Below are 20,721 nucleotides of genomic sequence, written 5' to 3' on the forward strand. Positions count from 1 at the left end.
AACACTATACAGTTGGCCCTCTGTATCCACAGACGTTGAACCCAGGGGATAGGGAGGGCCTACTCTAAGGGACTTGAGCACCCTTGGATTCTGTTATCTGTTGGGGGGAGGGGGGGGAGTTCTGAAATCAATCCCCCATGGATACCAAGGGGCCACTATGTAAACAATGGGCACTTTTTAAAAAATGGGAACTCCCCTTAGAACTGACACCATCCTATAAATGCTCATTTACAGATTAAATCAAAAACAGTACTCTTACAGACAACAAAATCTGTGTTGACTGATGCTATGAGATTGAATGTTTGTGTGCCCCCAAACTTCATATGCTGAAACCCAATCCCCAATGTGATGGTATCTGAAGGCAAGGCCTTTGAGGGATGATTAGGTCATGAGGGTGGACCCCTCAGGAGTGGGATTAGTACCCTTATGAAAGAGGCCCCAGAGGGCTCCCTCCCCACTCCCACCACATGAGGAGGCAATAATATGGTCGCTCATCTATGAACCAGGAAGCAGGTCCTCAGCAGACACCGAATCTGCTGGCACCTTGATCTTGGACTTCCAGCCTCCGGAACTGTGAGAAATAAATGTTTATTGTTTAAACCACCCAGTCTATATGGTATTTTTGTTACAGCAGCCAAACAAACTGGGACAACCAGTATCAGAGGACAGGATTGATGTAAATTCACACAGCCATGTTTTAGTGAGCTACCACGTTGCTAAGCTTCAGCCAACTCAATTAGGCAATAATCTGTGACTCTCAACAGATTTGCTAACCTTCACCGTCTGTGTCTTCTCTGTTTAACACCACAGCACAGGAGTCTCCATTAATGACGTCCAGGAAGAAGTCTGCAGGGTTATTATAGGGCTCACAGTGGTAACCTGCAAAAGAAGGTAACTCAGGTACACAAACTTGATAGTCTTGGGAAATAAAGACTCAGGGGGTGAGGGAGGCATTGCTGGGAGAGACAGGATCTAACAATTTCTCCCTCACTTTTCTTCTCTCATCTCCCCTCACTAATTTACCGCTTCCTTTTAATCGCACAGTATTTCAACAGCTTTCTGACTCTTCACAAAACAGCACACTCCAAACCAACCTTGGACTCTTCGCAAGTCTTCTGTTAGTGCTTGGTCCTTACCCATCATAATTCATAAGACCTGAAACAGCTATCAATATGCTCTGGTGCTTATCAGAACTTCTTCAGAAATCTAGATGTAGGTCCAAGAAAAAAAAAAATAAGTTGAAAAAAAAAAAAAAAAAAAAGCTATAGAAGAACTAATGTTCTTTAAAGCCAGCTAAGGCATAGCAGGACTGTGTCTGGGAGAGGCCTGGGGTATGTTCTGCTCTCCAAGTGCACCTGGGGACTGCTAGAATGCCAGTACCCACTTCAGCAATGACTGCTTTTGCCCCTATTAAATTCAGGTCCAAATGGTCCTCTGTTATGCTCCTGTAATTCCGATATAGAGAACAAATCACCAGAACAGCATTCTCAAGAGAATGTGGCTGGCACAGCATAGCTGAATGCTTACCCTGACTTCTTGTGGCACTGTAATAGGGAAGAACAAATCTGACTCCATATTGGATCTGTTTCTTTTACTTTAACCTTTGTATTCTATTGCTTCTGCTACAAGTTAAGAATGTTGCCTAGAGCCTGAAATATTCAGGATAGCGCATTCTCAAGGGTCTGATCTTTAAAGGTGGAACACTTTTCCATTCATAGAGAGATAAAGAGTTGCAGAACAGAGAATAATGTTTGTCTTGTTGGAGGTTTACAGGAACACCATGACCAGACCTAGGTGGACAGTCGCAAGAACAAAGGATTCCGACACTAAGAAGTTTTCAACAACCAGCCACACCCCCTTCCCTTTCAGTATAAAAGAAGCCTGAATTCTAACTCGGGGAAGATGGTTCTTTGGGACACAAGGCCACCATCTTCTCGGTCTGCTGGCTTTCTGAATAAAGTCTCTATTCCTTGTCCCAGCAACTCATCTCCTGATACACTGGCCTGTCGTGCAGCAAGCAGCATGAGCTCAGACTCAGAAGCAACATGATTTATCTGAACTCAGCTTGGCCTGTAGTGTGATCCTTAAGTTCATCCCCCCTAAACTCCCTAGACCCATGCAAGGCTTCTTAATTTTAAATGACAGAGACTAAACAAAAAACATTTTAAAATGTGGTTAGCAAATATTTAAAACTATATTTGAGTTCGTGAAGCATCATCTATAATCATATCCAAGGATCTCTAAAATGAAGCAGATTGCGTAAGTCATAAAAAAAATTACGTTATTTCTATTTAAATAGAACCAGGAAATCCAGAGCCATCAGAATGTTGGCCCATTGATGTCAGGCTTTCGACGAGCCGTTATATTGACAGGTAATTCACACCCATGCTGAATCCGCAATCTAACGTTACTAGAAAATTAAGTAGCATCTCCACGAACCCCCAACCAAGGTAGATCAACATCCCATGTAAGGGAAAAACATGATAAAGCCTAATCTGTATCATGGTCAAGAAGACAAATAATTTAGGGACATTAGGCCTTTCCAAAAAAATTCAACTGACAGATAACTGGCTATGAGGCCAATATATTTATTGAACTGTTAGGGAAAGGTCAGCAGAACTGAGAAGGAGAACAGATACAGACCCAGTAGAAATACACACACACTCACACTCTCGCACACACACTCAAACAGGATAGAAAAAGATACCTAAATAACAAGCTGGCACTGCAAAGTGAAGAACTAGCACTAAACTAACTGAAGATGTTTCGGAGTAGTGGAAACCACGGTATATCTACTCAAACAGCTCTCCAGGTGACCCCTTTGTTCTCCTTTAAGATACTATTAATGAAGGATCTTACTTCATAGAGAAGTCAACCATACCAGTGGATGCGAAGTAACCCAAAGCCTCCTGAGCAGGCCCGTGGAACATTAATCTTCCTGAGGCCAACAAGGTAAGGCTATCAAACAACTTGAAGATGGAATAACGAGGCTGATGAATGGAGAAGATGATTGTCCGTCCTTGTTTAGACATCCTGAATTAAAAGTGAGGAGATAACGAGTCATTAAACATCTGAAACTTGCATTTCTTGGCAACATAGTTTATTATTCCTGCCTTTAGATCATTTGTTCCTCTTTCAACTTGATTTTTTCTTACTAAATTCTCATCTCATATTATCTGTCTGATAGGTAGAGAACCTAAATTCAGTGCTTTCATGAAACACTAAGGTTTCTAAAATGTGTTCCATGGGTCGTCTAGAATCAATCAGAATATTAATTAAAAATACAGATCCCTGGACAGTCTACTCAGACCTATTGGGTCTATGGAACCATATTTTTAACTAGCACCCAGGTAATTTGTAAGTACACTCAAGTTTTAAAACTTACTATGAACTAAATATTAAAACAATGGTCATATGCCCCATCTTCATTGATCATTTAAGTCTTCTGGCTCTTTAGGAACTGGTTTTCATTCTTCTGCCCTAATAATACAATTAACATTACTGAGTACTGACTAGATCTTCGCTAAATACTTTATAGATGACCTCATCTAAATTTACACAATATTGTTATGAGGCAGTACCAATAACTTTTATTACTGTTATATAACAGATAAGGCTTAGAGAATTAAGCAATGGTTCAAAAGTGTCACTGTTAGAAGGAGCAGGGCTGGGATTTGATCCCTGGTCTAATACCGTGGCCAAAAGACAGTAACTCCTATCTTTATACAGGAGTTACTACTTATGGGTAGAAGAAACAAAGGCCAAAATCACTGTTCAAAATCTGATATTATTGAAAACACTTTATGAGAAGAATCACATCAATTCAAGCATTTCCTAAGCACTTACTATATGCTAGCCAAGAAAGTTTGTTCTGCCTCAAAGACGACAGGCCAACAGACCAATCATTTCAATACAAGCTGGAACAGAAGTAGCTGAGGGTGCCCTGTAAGCCAAATAGGAGACTAACCCAGTCTGAAGATGACGTAAGTAGTGTATCAAAGGGGCCAACAGGAGTAAGCCAAGAAGAGAAAGGGCAGTCAGGAGGGAGGAAGATGGCAAACAAAGCATGCGATAACAAGGCCTACTCCAGAAACTACAAGTAGTTCAGTGCCATGGCAGAGCTGAGGTGTATGTGTGGAGGCGGGGACTGAAAAGAAGACTGCATCAAAAAGCAGGCCCATGAGAAACCCCGTCACTCAGAGGTGGAACGTTAGTCAGTAGACAGTAAGGAGCCAGTAAAGGACCGGCAGCAGGGACGCGGACAGGTGTGAGAACTCTGTACTCCGAGCGTGGTCTGAGGACCACTGAGGCATCAGTATCAGTATCTTCTATTAGAAGTGGAGAGGCCTGGGCTTCCCTGGTGGCGCAGTGGTTGAGAATCTGCCTGCCAATGCAGGGGACACGGGTTCGAGCCCTGGTCTGGGAAGATCCCACATGCCACAGAGCAACTAGGCCCGTGAGCCACAATTACTGAGCCTGAGCGTCTGGAGCCTGTGCTCCGCAACAAGAGAGGCCGCGACAGTGAGAGACCCGCGCACCGCGATGAAGAGTGGCCCCCACTTGCCGCAACTAGAGAAAGCCCTCGCACAGAAACGAAGACCCAACACAACCATAAATTTAAAAAAATAAAATAAAATAATTTAAAAAAATAAAAATAAAATAAAAAAAATAAAGAAGTGGAGAGGCCTCCCCTGGTGGCACGGTGGTTAAGAATCTGCCTGCCAATGCAGGGGACACGGGTTCAAGCCCTGGTCCGGGAAGATCCCACATGCTGCGGAGCAACTAAGCCCGTGCGCCACAACTACTGAGCCTGCGCTCTAGAGCCCACGAGCCACAACTATTGAGCTTGCGAGCCACAACTACTGAAGTCCGTGTGCCTAGGGCCCATGCTCTGCAACAAGAGAAGCCACCGCAATGAGAAGCCTGCTCACTGCAACAAAGAGTAGCCCCCACTCGCCGCAACTAGAGAAAGCCCGCGCACAGCGACGAAGACCCAACAAAGCCAAAAATAAATAAATAAAATAAATAAATTAAAAAAAAAAAAAAAGAAGTGGAGAATCTTGGCCTCCACCTCAGAGCTCTAGACTCAGAATCTGCATTTTTAACAAGACCCTTAGTGATTAGTGCACACAGTGGAGCTTGAGACAACTAGGTTAGCGCTCTCCAGTGTGAGGAACGATGCTTGTGTGCTGACTAGTCCAAAACATAATGAAACATAACATAGTCCAATATTCTATGTCAAGTCATCATTCTCTATGAACACTGTAACATGGTTACAGATAATAAAAATATCATGGATGGATGCTCTAACTGATCCTGAATCCCAGACCTGTTACTGGGCTTTCTATCCTGTTCCATTGATCTATATTTCTGTTTTTGTGCCAGTACCATACTGTCTTGATTACTGTAGCTTTGTAGTATAGTCTGAAGTCAGGGAGCCTGATTCCTCCAGCTTCATTTTTCTTTCCCAAGACTGTTTTGGCTATTCGGGGTCTTTTGTGTTTGCATACAAATTGTGAAATTTTTTGTTCTGGTTCTGTGAAAAATGCCATTGGTAGTTTCATAGGGATTGCACTGAATCTGTAGATTGCTTTGGGTAGTAGAGTCATTTTCGCAGTGTTGATTCTTCCAATCAAAGCACATGGTATATCTCTCCATCTGTTTGTATCATCTTTAATTTCTTTCATCAGTGTCTTTTGGTTTCCTGCATACAGGTCTTTTGTCTCCTTAGGTAGGTTTATTCCTCGGTATTTTATTCTTTTTGTTGCAATGGTAAATTGGAGTGTTTCCTTAATTTCTCTTTCAGACTTTTCATCGTTAGTGTATAGGAATGCAAGAGATTTTTGCGTATCCTGCTATCCAGATTTTTGTATCCTGCTACTTTACCAAATTCATTGATTAGCTCTAGTAGTTTTCTGGTAGCATTTTTAGGATTCTCTATGTATAGTATCATGTCATCTGCAAACAGTGACAGCTTTACTTCTTCTTTTCTGAGTTGTATTCCTTTTATTTCTTTTTCTTCTCTGATTGCTGTGGCTAAAACTTCCATAACTATGTTGAATAACAGTGGTGAGAATGGGCATCCTTCACTTGTTCCTGATTTTAGAGGAAATGGTTTCAGTTTTTCACCATTGAGAACGATGTTGGCTGTGGGTTTGTCACATATGGCCTTTATTATGTTATTAAGTTCTCCCTATGCCTACTTTCTGGAGAGTTTTTATCATAAGTGGGTGTTGAATTTAATCGAAAGCTTTTTCTACATCTATTGAGATTATCATATGGTTTTTCTCCTTCAGTTTGTTAATATGGAGTATCACATTGATTTGTGTATACTGAAGAATCCTTGCATTCCTGCGATAAACCCCACTTGATCGTGGTGTATGATCCTTTTAATGTGCTGTTGGATTCTGTTTGCTAGTATTTTGTTGAGGATTTCTGCATCTATGATCATCAGTGATATTGGTCTGTAGTTTTCTTTTTTTGTGTGACATCTTTGTCTGGTTTTGCTATCAGGGTGATGGTGGCCTCATAGAATGAGTTTGGGAGTGTTCCTCCCTCTGCTATATTTTGGAAGAGTTTGAGAAGATAGGTGTCAGCTCTTCTCTAAATGTTTGATAGAATTCGCCTGTGAAGCCATCTGGCCCTGGGCTTTTGCTTCTTGGAAGATTTTTAATCACAGTTTCAATGTCAGTGCTTGTGACTGGTCTGTTTATATTTTCTGTTTCTTCCTGGTTCAGTCTTGGAAGGTTGTGCTTTTCTAAGAATTTGTCCATTTCTTCCAGGTTGTCCATTTTATTGGCATAGAGTTGTTTGTAGTAATCTCTCATGATCCTTTGTATTTCTGCAGTGTCAGTTGTTACTTCTTTTTCATTTCTAATTCTGTTGATTTGAGTCTTCTCCCTTTTTTTCTTGATGAGTCTGGCTAATTGTTTATCAATTTTGTTTACCTTCTCAAAGAACCAGCTTTTAGTTTTACTGATCTTTGCTACTGTTTCCTTCATTTCTTTTTCACTTATTTCTGATCTGATCTTTATGATTTCTTTCCTTCTGCTAACTTTGGGGTTTGTTTGCTCTTTCTCTAATTGCTTTAGATGTAAGGTTAGGGCATTTATTTGAGATTTTTCTAGTTTCTTGAGGTGGGATTGTATTGCTATAAACTTCCCTCTTAGAGCTGCTTTTGCTGCATCCCATAGGTTTTGGGTCGTCCTGTTTTCATTGTCATTTGTTTCTAGGTATTTTTTGATTTCCTCTTGATTTCTTCAGTGATCTCTTGGTTATTTAGTAGCGTACTGTTTAGCCTCCATGTGTTTGTATTTTTTACAGTTTTTTTCCTCTAATTGATATCTAGTCTCATAGCATTGTGGTCAGAAAAGATACTTGATACGATTTCAAATTTCTTAAATTTACCAAGGCTTGATTTGTGACCCAAGATATGATCTATCCTGGAGAATGTTCCATGAGCACTTGAGAAGTGTATTCTGCTGTTTCTGGATGGAATGTCCTACAAATATCAACTAAGTCCATCTTGTTTGTCATTTAAAGCTTGTGTTTCCTTATTTCTTTTCATTTTGGATGATCTGTCCATTGGTGAAAGTGGGGTGTTAAAGTCCCCTACTATGATTGTGTTACTGTCGATTTCCCCATTTATGGCTGTTAGCATATGCCTTATGTATTGAGGTGTTCCTATGTTGGGTGCATAAATGTTTACAATTGTCGTATCTTCATCTTGGATTGATCCCTTGATCATTATGTAGTGTCCTTCTTTGTCTCTTGCAATAGTCTTTATTTTAAAGTCTATTTTGTCTGATATGAGAATTGCTACTCCAGCTTTCTTTTGATTTCCATTTGCATGAAATATCTTTTTCCATCCCTTCACTTTCAGTCTGTATGTGTCCCTAGGTCTGAAGTGGGTCTCTTGTAGACAGCCTATATACAGGTCTTGTTTTTGTATCCATTCAGCCAGTCTGTGTCTTTTGGTTGGAGCATTTAATCCACTTACATTTAAGGTAATTATCGATATGTATGTTCCTATTACCATTTTCTTAATTGTTTTGGGGTTGTTTTTGTAGGTCTTTTCCTTCTCTTGTGTTTCCTGCCTAGAGAAGTTCCTTTAGCATTTGTTGTAAAGCTGGTTTGGTGGTGCTGAATTCTCTTAACTTTTGCTTGTCTGTAAAGGTTTTAATTTATCTCTCGAATCTGAATGAGATCCTTGCTAGGTAAAGTAATCTTGGTTGTAGGTTTTTCCCTTTCATCATTTTAAGTATGTCCTGCCACTCCCTTCTGGCTTGCAGAGTTTCTGCTGAAAGATCAGCTGTTAACCTTATGGGGATTCCCTTGTATGTTATTTGTTGCTTTTCCCTTGCTGCTTTCAATATTTTTTCTTGTATTTAATTTTGGATAGTTTGATTAATATGTGTCTTGGCATGTTTCTCCTTGGATTTATCCTGTATGGGACTCTCTGTGCTTCCAGGACTTGATTAACTTTTTCCTTTCCCATATTAGGGAAGTTTTCAACTATAATCTCTTCAAATATTTTCTCAGTCCCTTTCTTTTTCTCTTCTTCTTCTGGGGCCCTGATAATTCGAATGTTGGTGCGTTTAATTTTGTCCCAGAGGTCTCTGGGACTGTCCTCAATTCTTTTCATTCTTTTTTCTTTATTCTGCTCTGTGGTAGTTATTTCCACTATTTTATCTTCAGGTCACTTATCCGTTCTTCTGCCTCAGTTATTCTGCTATTGATTCCTTCTAGAGAATTTTTAATTTCATTTATTGTGTTGTTCTTCATTCTTTGTTTGCTCTTTAGTTTTTCTACGTCCTTGTTAAATGTTTCTTGTATTTCCTCCATTCTACTTCCAAGATTTTGGATCATCTTTACTATCATTACTCTGAATTCTTTTTCAGGTAGACTGCCTATTTCCTCTTCATTTGTTTGGTCTGGTGGGTTTTTACCTTGCTCCCTCATCTGCTGCATATTTCTCTGTCTTCCCATTTTGCTTAACTTACTGTGTTTGGGGTCTCCTTTTCACAGGCTGCAGGTTAGTTCCCGTTGTTTTGGGTGTCTGCCCCCGGTGGCTAAGTTTGGGTCAGTGGGTTGTGTGGGCTTCCCGGTGGAGGGGACCGGTGCCTGTGCTCTGGTGGGTGGGGCTGGATCTTGTCTTTTTGGTGGGCAGGGCTGTGTCCAGTGGTGTGTTTTGGGGTATATGTGAACTTAGTATGATTTTAGGCAGCCTCTCTGCTAATGGGTGGGGTTGTGTTCCTGTCTTGCTAGTTGTTTGGCATGGAGTGTCCAGCACTGTAGCTTGCTGGTCGTTGAGTGAAGCCGGGTCTTAGCACTGAGAGCTCTCTGGGAGAGCTCTCGCCGATTGATATTACATGGAACCGGGAGGTCTCTGGTGGTCGAATGTCCTGAACTCAGCTCTCCCACCTCAGAGGCTCAGGCCTGACAACAGGCCGGAACACCAAGACCCTCTCAGCCACATGACTCAGAAGAAAAGGGAGAAAAAAAGAAAGAAAACAGCATCATGTCTGTGGTATCTCTGCCAAGAATTCATGGCCTGAGTCTGGTCACGAGGAAACACCGGATGGACCCTATGAAATGTACTCTCGAATATGTGTGAGGACATAAGAGGCAAAGAGTAAAGAACTGTTCAGGATTAGAAAAGATTTTTAAAAAGGAGGGTTTCTGGAGAGAATCCTGAGCCAGAAATGGAAAAGAGACACTTCTGGGGCAGCTGGTGAGGTCTGACTGGAGTCCACGGACTGGATGGTGGCAGTGGCATCAGAGCCGACTCCGGGGCCGGAAGGTGTGCAAGGCAGTAATGGAGGAGCGGTGTCCTAGCTTTTTGGAGTTGCAGGCCAGAGTATCTAGGGGTGATGGCACGTGATTTCAGAAAAAGGTCTATGGTGGGGGGGAGCGGGAGGGGACGGAGGGAGAGCAAATGCAGTTAAAAGGTAACAACAGTTGGGGAATCTAGGTAAGGGGAGATAGGATTTCTTTGTGCTACTGTTGTAACTGTTCCGTAACATTGAATCTTTTTAAAAATTAATTTTAAAAAAGGTGTCCAAAACTTTTGAAATTTCTCTTATAACTGTGATTCTCCTACCATCTTCTTTCTTCGTAAAAGACATTCTTGGGACTTTCCTGGTGGCGCAGTGGTTAAGAATCCACCTGCCAATGCAGGGGACACGGGTTTGAGCCCTGGTCTGGGACGATCCCACACGCCACAGATCAACTAAGCCCGTGCACCACAACTACTGAGCCTGTGCTCTAGAGCCCACAAGCCACAACTACTGAGCCTGCGTGCCCTAACGACTGAAGCCCTCACGCCTAGAGCCTGCTCCTCCGCAATGAGAAGCCTGTTCACCGCAACGAAGGGTAGCCCCCACTCGCAGCAACTACAGAAAGCTTTCAAGCAACAACAAAGACCCAAAGCAGCCAAAAATTTTTTTTTTAATTTTATTTAAAAAAATTTTTTAATTAAAACAATTTTTTTAATTTTAATTTAAAAAATTAAAAAAAAATTTTTAATTTAAAAAAAATTTTTCAAAAAAGGAATTGATATTCTTTACTCCATTCTTCCATTTTTCAGGCCCCAAATCTTAGAAGTCATTCTCTCAATAATCACACCCCACATCCAATTCTAAGCTAATCCTGTTGATTCTATTTTCAAAACAGAGAGAACCCCCCGACTTCTCCCCGCCTTACCACTACCATCCTAGTCAAAGTCAGCGTATCTCAAACGAGCTAATGCAAACAGCCTCCTGACCGGACTCCCGCCACTTGCCCTTGCCCAATTATACAGCCTTTTCTCCAGATGGTTGCCAGTCCTCTGTTCTAAAACTCTCTGAAAGCTTCCCATGTCACCTAGAGACATTAAAAGCCATAGCTCTTATAGCAGCCTACAGTCTATATAATCTGCCACCCACTCAATTCCATCTCGTGTCCCGTTCTAACTGTTATGGACTGAACTGTGTGTCCCCAAAATTCATGTTGAAGTCCTAACCCCCAGCACTTCAGAATATAACTGTATTTGGAGATAGGGTCTTTAAAGAGGTAATTTTGGTTAAATAAGGTCATGTGGGTGCCACAATCTAATAAGGACCAGTGTCCTTATAAGAAGAGGAGATTGGGACACAGACACACCACAGGAAGATACAGTAAGGACACAGAGAGAAGACAGCTACCTACAAGCCAAGGAGAGAGGGCTCAGAAGAAACAATCCTGCCGACTCCCTGATCTTGGACATATAGCCTCCAAAAATTTGAAAAACTGAACTTCTGTTTTAAGCTAACCACCCAGTCTGCGGTACTACGTTATGGCAGCTTGAGCAAAGTAATCAATAAGAGTCCCCACCCCTCCTGAGGTCACTGGGTTCCAAACACATCAGGCACACTCTGCCGCAGGGCCACAGCTGTTCCCTTCCACTAGAACTCTCTTCTCCCATATATCCAGGTCTCGCTCCCTTGCTCCCAACTCAAACGTCACCTCGTTGAGGTCTTCCCTGACCATCCTATATGTCATATAGCACCTCTATCCCACCACAGCCATCTTTTGCTACTCTCTTAGCCTGCTTCATTTTTCATAAAACAGTTATACTTCTTAATTGACTGTTTCCCTCCAACAAAGAAGGAAGAAATTTTTGTCTGTGGTGCTTACTGCTGAGTCCCTTGCACCGAGAATAATACCTGGTACATAGTAGGTCACCATATATTGGATGAATAAAAGAATAATGTTCCCCTAGCGTTTACCTCTTCAGAAGCAAAAGGACAGCATTTGCTGTGCTTGAATCTAAGCCAGTTGTCGGCTCATCCAGGAACAAGATGGATGGATCAGTAATAAGCTCCATTGCAATACTAGTCCTTTTTCTTTCTCCTCCAGACACACCACGGATAAACTGAGTTCCAACCTAAAACACAAACATTATTGTTATTAACAATAAAAACCACAGCCATTATCGTTTGTTGAGCTCCCAACATGTATGTGCCAACCCTACAAGAGGCACTTTATCTCATTATCCTCATTTATTCTGAACAGCAACTAAATGACTATGTGGGCAAAGAGGTAGGTTTCTCCTTAATTTGAAGAGTAAACTGAGGCTCAGGTCAGAGCTGGTAAGTGGCTAAGCCTGGTATGAAACCCATGCTTTTAACAGTTCTGTATGTTTCTCATCAAGCCATATATTTCATTTTAAGACAGTTAAGCCAGAACACTAAAAGATATGGCCCTGATGGAGTGAAGCCACAGACCAAAAAGGGAGCAGAAGACAGGAGTAGAAAAGCTGCTGAAAGCATCTATAATTTGTCAGTCTTTCTTACAGCCTCCTGACGCCCCCTTCCCCGCCCAAAGTCCTCAGTGCAGCTGGGCAGCTAGGAAAGCTCACTTTCTATCACACCCCATTAGCACCTCTTAAATCACCATAAGGTTTACCAAATTGAGCCCTCCTGTACCCTAACTTGCTGCAGAATTCCTGACTCATTCTTTCAGACAAATTCAGAAGGTAGACTGTTCTACAGGGCAACTGGTTGGGTCTTTCAGCTAGTCAGTGTCACTGTGTGGTAGGGGACCAGAAAGGTTCTGGGGGAGAAAGGAGATAGGAAATAATAATTCTTATATTAAGAGTCTTCAAAAGGATAATAAGTAAGTGCTACTCAGGCCCTTGATTGGATCCCCTAACAATTGAGCTGTAACAGACATTCTGGAGAGGACCTGGGGAAATGTGAATGAATACGCCTCCACAGAGCTGACAGTAACACACTGTTAATTCTGTTAGTTGATAATGGTATTGTGGTAATGTAGGTAAAGATCGTTTTTTTTAAGAGGCATAATCAGTATTCAAGAGTGAAATGTCATGATATTTACAACTTTCTTTAAAATACTTCAGAGAAAAGAAGCTGAAGTAAATATGGGAAAAGATTAACAACTGGGAAATCTAGGTAAATGTTATTAGTAATCGTGCCATTATATTAATTATTCTACAATCATATCATCACTATGTAACAGAGAAGAACAAACCTGACTCCATATTGAATCTACTCCTTTAGCTATAACCTTTGTGCTCTGTTGCCTGTGCTTAGTCATGCTGGCTCTGCACCTTTTAGGAAAGAATGTTGCCTAAAGCCTGAAATATACAGGATAGCCCATTGTCAGGGCTCTGACCTTTAAAGGTGTAACACTTTTCCATTTACATAGAGATAAAAAGTTACGGGACAGAGAATAACATTTGTCTTGTTGGAGGTTTATAGGAACGTTGTGACCAGATCCACATGGACAGCTGCAAGAACAAAGGATTCCGACAGGAAGAAGTCTGCAACAGCCAACCAACCAACCAACTCCCTCCCCTTTTAGTATAAAAGCAGCCTGAATTCTAACTCGGGGAAGATGGTTCTGTGGGACACGAGTCCACCACCCTCTTGGTCTGCTGGCTTTCCAAATAAAGTCGCTATTCCTTGTCCCAGCAACTCATCTGTCAATTTACTGACCTGTCATGCAGCAAGCTGTTCAAGCTTGGACTCCGTAACAACTAAGTAATCAGACTATGCTCTCTACATTTGCTATGCTTAAAGTTTCATAAAAAGTAAAAAAAATTAAATGAAGTATTTCAATCAATTAGATAAATACATTCTAAGTCAACAACTCCCTTCAGCTTATTTTCTCTGGAAATCCAGGCAAGGAACTTAGGGCAATAACTGCCTGTTGGTAGAGAACTTTTACCTAAGGGTAAAGAATGGTAAATACCTTATTGGAAAGAAAATCAAGTAATAAGCAGAGCTAACACAAAGGAAAACCCAGTCACCTAAAAAAAGAATTTAGTGGAAACTGGTGGCATCTCAGAGTTATTTTTCCAAACAAAATACAGCAAAATATACTTTACATTAAATAATGTCAGAAAGTACCATATGAAACAGCAGCCAGCAGAATACCCCCATTCTTTGTTACCTCTACGTAAAGGATATCATGGGGGGACTAAACTAGAGCCATCACAATCTAAAAAGCTCATCGTCACTGAAAACCTCAGGTGTTTTCCCAGCAAATCTTTCATACCTGGTCATCAACTGTAAAGTTCACTCGTTCATTTCATTTCTTCTTCCTGATCCTGCATAACCCACAAAGGGAGTTACTTTTCTCTCTTGCCCACAACTTTTATCTCAAAAATCTAAAAGAGCCCAGCACATAACAGTCTGTAAGTAAATACTGGCAGAAGAAAGGGGGAGGGGCTGTGAGGGAGGGAGGGAGGAAGGGAAGCCGAAAGTGCCAAAAGAAAGGCTCTAGAAAAACAACTTGGAGGATACACAAATTAGAAATAAACCCTAATTTGACTGGATATAATTTTGGAAGCCAAACTGCAGCAAAGTGAAACATACAGAGCAGGAACCCTTGGATTTTCATCATGTACCAATTCCAGAAATATACCTCTCAGAGGCAATGGAACAAAGTCCCCTGGAGGAACAGAAGAAGGACAGCTAAAAGGGGAAAAGAAAACAGGAAGAAGGAAAGTTAGCGTGAAGACATGGAATGAGACGTGACAAACAATCAGGGTGGGAGAAGACCAAGGGCTGTAATCACACAGAAAGGGCCACGTGTTCTTGGCAAAGAACACTTCCACATACTGGACACCACACTGCCGCACTTCATTTCCAGGAGTCAATCATTTTTGTTTTTTTTACCTGGTTAACTTCCATCTTCATATTAAGTAACTAGTCACTTTACTCATGGTTACAGAAAGCAGCCACTCTTTACTATACATATTATAGAAAACTTCTGAACAAGCTATACTATCCACACAGGTGAGTCCGATTTGCTGGCTATGACGCATTCTCCACATTACCTTGGAATCTGCCACTTTATCCAGACCTAACTCTTGAATGACCATGTTAATCCGTTCATTTTTTTCATGATTTGTCATAGTTGTTGGAAGCCGGAGAGCTGCCGAGAACTGTAAGTTTTCTCTCACTGTCAGAGTTCCCATCACGACATCATCCTTAAAGCAAAACGGCATTTTAACAAGACATAGCAGGTCCTTTCTAATACCCTCACTCTTTGGTGTATGTAACTTACCCACAAAAATAACATACCCAAGGAAAGTTCTAGCTAATAATGAATTATACAAATCATAATGAATTATACTTGCAATTATACAAATTACAACTAACTCCATATAACAGCTGCAAAGCCTGATGAAATAATTTTCATTCCCTACCTGTACGCCCAAAGAGAACACAGGTAATTGTGATTATTACTAGCAAACATTTCTACACTGCTTTATACAAGGATTTGCCAAAATATTGTTCTAAGCTAGGTGAAGGAGAGAGGTGAAGGTAAAGGAAAAAAGTAAAACAGTAATGTTTTTTAGAAATGATATGATAACAAGAATTGATATCTTTGCCCTTACAAGGATCATATTCCAGATTCTCCCTGCCTTTTCATTTAATACTATTCTGAATTTTATGGGAGATCATGAAAAGCTGGTGTGAAGAGAAGTTGTTTCTATGAGTATGTCCTGTAGTCAATTGGAAGCACACTCAACTATTAGCCAAGGCACTTGCTAATATAGAAACAGAAGAAATCTAAAATGCAAATTCACAAATACTTACTTGCACCACGTAACCTGAGTTACATTTAAAATTGGCAGGTCGAGGTTGTCCGTTGATCAAAACATCTCCAGATAATCCATGTGGATCTTTCCTTGCAGCTAAGACATCTAACAACCTATAAAAAGACATATGTTATTGTTATTTTTTTCCTCCAACTCAGGCTTTACCTCTCAGCTAATCTGAATCCAAATTCTGCTCAAGTTAAAAAATTAACTGACCAAGAAGTTATATGGTTCAACTAAACATACAGATATATGTTGAATGTCACCTTCCTTTTTTTTTTACTATATGCTACAATAAAGCCCAAAACCATGAAAGCAAAGCACTGCTGGCTGATCCAGCACAGGCTACCCAAACTGCCCTCCAGGCTGTCTGACCTTGGGCGTTCCAAGGCAGGTAATGTACTCCTTTGTCTAAGACACAAGCCTTCACTTACGCCTTTGGCTCCATCTCCCCACTTTCAATTTTATCCCCTTCCTTTTCCTCTCCATAGCTCAACTCACAGCTGACAGCTATATGCCAATCACCTTACCATGTCCTATTAGTAAAGCTGACCTAGTAAGACCTTCCTGGTCCTCAGGACAGAACCACAAACTACCACAACTCCACATTATCCACAGCAACTAGAACCAGACTAGACATGCAGAAAATGCTCAACAAATACCTGCTCACACAAAAGTGATCTTTAAAAGCACATGAAAACTGGAGGTGGGGAATAGGTGAAGGAGGTTTAAGAGGTACAAACCTCCAGTTATAAAATAAATAAGCCATGGGGATGTAACATACAGCATAAGGAACAGGGTCAATGATATTGTAATAACTTTATATGGGGACAGATGGCTAGACTTATCATGGTGGTCATTCATAACGAATGCAAATGTCAAATCACTATGTAGTACACCTGAAACTGACATAGTATTTTTGGCAACCATAATGCAATTTATTAAAAAACCACACATTAAAACTACAAAGAAAAAGCTTACTTATACTGTTATACTCACGAAGATTTGCCTCCACCTGTGGGTCCCAGAATGGCATTGAGGCCAGGTTTCATGATCCCACTGTAAATACAGAAATATATCAAGTTATTGGACCACTTTACAACCAGTTCTATTAATTTAGGGTTTGCATTTAATACACTCAATGAAGGCTGATAAAATTACAGACAGGGGGAAAAAAACCCACAAATCAACTCTTAAAGGAGAAAGAAACCGAATTGTCGATTAACAAAAATCTAGCACACAAAGAATGTTAACTACAAGTCAGGACTTATAAGAAAAATGACTTGGGTCCCTCTAAATTCCCTTGCCTTATTCTCCACACTGGTTCCCTGATGTAACAAACTCTGGTGAAGCATCTCTGCTACACTTACTCCTCTTTCACAGTGTAAAGTGCATTAACAAGTTCTGAGTGATGCCTGATGATTACTATCTTCACATCACCTGACTTGCTACCTCGTTCTACACAATTAGTAAGTCAATGGACTTCTAGAATCACCAGTAGAAGTGTTCTCACTGCACAAATCTAGTCAGACAAAGAAACAATATATCTGAAACAGAAATTCAATGGCTGGAATAAAGCACCTCAGGGGGTTAAAAAGAAAATATCACCAATTCTTACCCCTCACAAAATTCTTAATCAAATTAGGAAAGTAAAACATACACTCTCAAGATATATCGTCTTCTTCCTTGTAATGGACTGGAAAATTCCCCATTTAGAAGTGGTAGATGCCACTTTCTAAAGGAGACAAACTTTAAGGATATATAGACATGGTGTACACACAGCATGTTCCAAACAGACTAAGTAGATGTTTGAGGGTGGTGAAAATTCAGATAGAAAGCAGGAGGGTAGAAAAAATTAAGGCAGTATTGACTGTGTTGAGTCTCAAGAAGAAAGCAAATACTTATCCTAACGGCAGCCAGTAGAATGACTAAGGAGGATGGAGTGGAGAAAGGAAAATTAAGTGCAAGGCCTCCGCAGTTATGTAGGCATGATGAAATAGAGGCCTGAAAAGCCCTTTCAAAACCCTGGTGACTAAGTCCAATCTCTCTTTGGAACTGGTAGGTAAGTCAAAATTTATTCCACAGAGAAAATGGTACCTATTCCAAGTGGATGGTCCAAAGCCAAAGGCTATTCCATTCCCAGATCATGATTTTCACAGAAGCCAATTCTATGATTACACAATTGTTGTAAGTGATAAACTTTACAAGGTACCCCGGTGCTTCCATCCAGGAGGACCTCAGCACTTACTGACTACTGTGCTTGCATCGTCACAACTGTGAAATGGCTGGTGCTAGGGTGACACGTACCTTTCACTTTGCTCATTAGCTGAAACACTGAACAAAAATAAATGAATTAGGTAAACCAGGAACAAGGTGTAAAACAGAAAAATCTCTTATTCTTTCAGTGACTTTCCCCACAGATGTAAAAAGACATGCTAATGGCTGGGTGAACTTTCAAGATGCATCTATCAATAGCTCTTGATGTACCTTCTTTATCAATAGCTATCTAGTAACAGCTTCTAAAATCACGAGATACAAGCTTGTTAGTCACTAAAACTCTGTTGTCAGAAAACCTTTCCAGGTTTTAGAAGTATCTCCTCAAATCGAGACCAAGCAATCCGAAATAACTAATCCCAAACTGAATGTAAACGTTCTAAGACAAAGAATTTTACAGGTCCCCGAGTTGGGCTTACTTTGGCACTAAGCCCTAGCATTACAGAAAACAACAGCAGTGTAGAATTACAACTGCAACAGTTCCAGTTTGGAGCAGTGGCTAATTCTCCCTTCATTCATTAAACAGTTATCCAATGTCTACTATGTATAACAAGATGACTCTTCTAGGACATGGGACTGAGCTGAGAATAAAACAAAGCCCCTAGCCCTTGTGGAATTTACATTAAAGTCCAGGGATCGGCAAACTACAGCTGGTCACCTGTCTTCTGTTTTCATAAACAAAGCGTTACTGGGACAGAGCTATCCTCCTTCATTTGCGTATTGTCTATGGCTGCTTTCACGCTACAACGACAGGGATGGGTAGCTTCAACACAGATGGATGGCCCGTAAAGCTGAAGATATTTACCATCAGGCCCTTTACAGAAAAAGCAGTCGATGGTCTACAATTCCCTTGCTTCCCCACCCTACCCCCTGCCCTACTATCATCCCTCAAAACCGATTTCCCACCCTTACATACTGCTTTAGAGCATTTACAAGCAGCAAAGTCCCCCTCACTAGACTGTAAAACCCTGCCAACAAGAATTATGTCATCTTGTGTGAAGCCTCAGCCCGAAAGTATGTAGCACAGTGGTCTACAAGGGAAGACCACTGAATACTGGATGCATGAAGTGAAACCTAGCTAAAGGAGTCACATCACATGTATTACTTTTTTAGTGGATAATGGTTAATCCTTTGGTCTCGGTTTATAAAAGAGCAGTCAGTGCCATTCCCAATGCTTGGAGCATGGCCTGTCCCTACCCCACCCTACTGTGCCCTACACACACACACACACACACACACACACTCTCTCACACACACTCGTGCACACTCACACACACACACTCGTGCACACACACTCACACACTCACTCGTGCACACACACTCGTACACACGCACACACACACACTCGTGCACACACACAATCTTCACCTTCTCTCTCCCCACACCCCTGAACCTCTGATTTAGGGTTAGGGACGTCCCCTGTGTCTCCTAACCCTTCTATCACAGTACAATGACACAGTGAGGTGCTCTAGCTGTCTGAATCCCCCATTAGACTAGAAGGTTTCTCAGGACAGAGGACACATCTGTGTCACTAGCATCTTGCACAAGGTCAAGCACCCCATAGACACTGGACATTTGTTGAATAAGTGAGTCATTTCCATAAATGACAATTACTTATAGGAAAACCAAAAGAACTGTTTTCAGTAAAAACAAATGTTAAGAAGTAGGAAAAGTGTATGGAAAATAGGTACAGTCTGACTAGAAAGAAAACTTAGTTACATTCCCTACTTGTTACTTTATGTTCAAATACACCAATCATTGCTATTAGACTTCCGCTTCCCTTCTTAGTGCGAAGGTGGTGAAAGTGGGTAGAGGTGCAGCAATGCCAGCACCCAAGAACACAGGCTGCAAAGGGAGGGAGGAGGAGGAGAGGAAACAGGTGGAAGGGCAGGGGACTGCTTATACTGAGGAATAAGAAGACTGATTGAGCAAACCAAGGAGTATATTAAAGACAGCGAGAACCAGGTTTTTCACTTTTTGAGAAGATGTTTTACAAACATGGAAATGTGGAAAGAACCTTGGAGTGTTAGATATAAACTGGAGGATGTGTTAATGAGAAGTCATGGGTTTTAATCTACATACACAGATACAGAAAGTTTTAGATATATGTATAAGCACCCGTGCACGTATACTGAAACATACATATAGTCCCTCGGTCTGTCCACCGAGAAAGCCTAGAAGCTGTAAGATCCTAACAGCAATAAACAGTCCAGACACCCAGATCTTGGTTTGTAAATACCACCCTCCACAAAAAGGAACATCAGCTGGTTCCAGGTCTGACGCAGGGTGAGTACACAGTGAGTCTGAAAATTCTTGCTGTGCCAACAAAATATTCAAAGAATGAGAGTATATGTCAAAAGAATGAGTTAAAACACAAAACAAAATACAGAACCTACCTTGAAAGTCTCCAACTGACCAAATCAGGAGCAATAGAAGGATCAAGATGAATAATGACAGGACTTCCCTGGTGGCGCAGTGGTTAAGAATCCGCCTGCCAATGCAGGGGACACGGGTTCGAGCCCTGGTCCGGGAAGATCCCACATGCCGTGGAGCAACTCAGCCCGTGTGCCACAACTACTGAGCCTGCGCTCTAGAGCCCGCGAGCTACAACTACTGAAGCCCGTGCGCCTAGAGCCCGTGCTCTGCAACAAGAGAAGCCACTGCAGTGAGAAGCCCGCACACCACAACGAAGAGTAGCCCCCACGCAGCAATGAAGACCCAACACAGCCAAAAATAAATTAATTTAAAAAAAAAAAAGAAGACAAATGAGAGCACCCTTTTCCCCATCCCAGAAACTCTACTTAGTTGAAGCCAGCAGATGGGGGAAAAGATAAGAAACACTACTGCCTAAATAA

The 20,721-nt window shown here is 41.3% G+C and overlaps 1 protein-coding gene across 12 annotated transcripts in view; it reads right to left on the minus strand.

Moving 5' to 3' along the window:
- ABCG2 (ATP binding cassette subfamily G member 2 (Junior blood group)) overlaps positions 1-20,721 on the minus strand; it is a 157,053-nt gene that overhangs the window by 19,665 nt on the left and 116,667 nt on the right. For all 12 annotated transcript variants that reach the window (XR_009503208.1, XM_059922382.1, XM_059922386.1 and 9 more), the window contains 6 exons: positions 16,592-16,651; positions 15,591-15,705; positions 14,825-14,977; positions 11,748-11,905; positions 2,882-3,033; positions 775-879 (listed from right to left, as the gene is read on the minus strand). Coding sequence is in view for 11 of the 12 variants with exons in the window: in XM_059922382.1 (XP_059778365.1) it covers positions 775-879; positions 2,882-3,033; positions 11,748-11,905; positions 14,825-14,977; positions 15,591-15,705; positions 16,592-16,651 (743 nt within the window). In the remaining variant the exon portion in view is untranslated. The remainder of the gene's footprint in view (positions 1-774; positions 880-2,881; positions 3,034-11,747; positions 11,906-14,824; positions 14,978-15,590; positions 15,706-16,591; positions 16,652-20,721) is intronic.

The sequence above is a fragment of the Balaenoptera ricei genome, chromosome 5, assembly GCF_028023285.1.
Source record: "Balaenoptera ricei isolate mBalRic1 chromosome 5, mBalRic1.hap2, whole genome shotgun sequence".
NCBI classification, from domain to species: Eukaryota; Metazoa; Chordata; class Mammalia; order Artiodactyla; family Balaenopteridae; genus Balaenoptera; species Balaenoptera ricei.